This window comes from Camelina sativa, chromosome 15 (assembly GCF_000633955.1).
Source record: "Camelina sativa cultivar DH55 chromosome 15, Cs, whole genome shotgun sequence".
Lineage (NCBI taxonomy): Eukaryota > Viridiplantae > Streptophyta > Magnoliopsida > Brassicales > Brassicaceae > Camelina > Camelina sativa.
The window spans coordinates 22,183,216-22,184,916 of record NC_025699.1 but is presented as its reverse complement, the minus strand read 5'-3'; the positions used below and the strand labels follow the sequence as shown (position 1 = coordinate 22,184,916).

Below are 1,701 nucleotides of genomic sequence, written 5' to 3'. Positions count from 1 at the left end.
TTAGGATGAGAGAACATTGCCTTTTTGTCACTCCAGATTTAGAAAACATGGATTCATCTATCGTTAGTTTCTCACCGGAAGACCATAAGCCATTGCTTCGATAGTCACTCTCCCGAATGTTTCACCAACTCCCTGTTTCACAAATTAAAGAGGGTAAACAAAGGTTATATAACCCATCAAATAGAATTTGATAGTGTGTATTTTGAGTGCAAGCCATAAAAGGATCAAGATGAGGAAAATTACCTATTTCAAACTCAAACCTGTCCACTATGTCGTCTTTATCTTCAACCTTCTCTTTCTTCTGCTTCACCTTCCTCTGCCTTTTGTCCTTATTGTCTTTTTTATTTTTAGACTCATCTCTCTTTCGTTTTGCCTTGCTTTGCCTTGCCTCACTCCCTGCTTCACGATCTTCGTCGTCATCACCAGCCTCATTCATGGCTTTAACATCTCCGTCCTCATCACTAGCCTCATCGCTACTATTATCTCTTTCGTCTCCACCATCACCACTTCTATCTCCATCATCTCCATCTTCCCCGCTACTATCCTCATCGACTTCTTCGAGACCATCGGGATCTCCATTGTAATCAGGATCATCTGGATCACTCTGATATAAACCCAACGTTGTGACCGTCATCTCTTCTCTCTAACTTCCTGCGAGGAACCCTAATTTTTACTCAAAATTGTGATCACTCCGAACTAATGTTGTGACCGTCACGGAATATTTAATCAACGTCGTATGGTGAAGGCAAACGTGAAACAGTAATCGCAATTTTTCTGGTTTAATATGGTTTAGTAATCGTAAATCTCAGTCTTGATTGAATGTGTATGATTATTAATTTTTAAAAAGTTCATGTTGTTTCATACATAAATTATAAGTTTGTGTTGGTTTATGAAGAGTTAAAAAGTACAGGTTGTAATGCTGAGAATGGGGTAAGTAGAGGTTGATATATAACGCCGACCCCAGAACAATGCATAAACAAGAAAGTAAACTGGAGCTCGACCTAGCACTCGGTCGAGTGCATGATCGAGTGGGTGGTCGAGTTGACAAGCGAATGAACAGAACTGAAACAAAGCATCAAACAAAACAGAGCAGAACGAAAGTAAACAAACAGCAAGCGATTAAACAGGATTCAAACAGGTAAATCAATAGATAAATAGGGTCCTAAGGATGGATTCATGGGCTGGACTCAAGCTATGATTATCTAAACTAGCCAACAAACCTCAATCAAACATGAGCTATCTCTAGACAATGATCTCCTAATACAAGTTAATCCAATCTCTTGGCAATAACAATCAAGCTAAGATACTCTCAATCTAGCTCTCACTAGCAAAGATCATATAAAAGCAGGCATTAAACTCAGATCATTATAGTCAAAAATCAACAAAACATCTAATCTCTTAGCATGCTTCATGATAATCTCTAGCATTAGCCTTATCTAGCAACTTAAACATTGGTGTGATGCTAAGAAGCTTAAGATCTATTCTTACCCTCTCAGTATAAGAATAGCATAGAGCATATCTAATCTAGAAGAGATATTTAAACAATCAAGCTTGATCAGTTTAAGCAACCATAACTATTACCCAGCCTAATCCATCCCTAAGATCCTAAGCCACTAATAAGATCTAAAAATCATCATGAAGAACACAAACCCAGAAAATGATGATATAGACATGGATGGATAGATAATGATGAGATGAACA

At 37.9% G+C, this 1,701-nt stretch overlaps 1 protein-coding gene across 1 annotated transcript; it reads right to left on the bottom strand.

Annotated features, from left to right (window-relative positions):
• LOC104748680 (spore wall protein 2-like) lies at window positions 105-634 on the bottom strand. The gene is made up of 2 exons (XM_010470285.1): window positions 261-634; window positions 105-132 (listed from the first exon to the last, which is right to left on the bottom strand). Exons 1-2 carry the CDS (start codon window positions 632-634, stop codon window positions 105-107), a joined length of 402 nt encoding a protein of 133 aa, XP_010468587.1.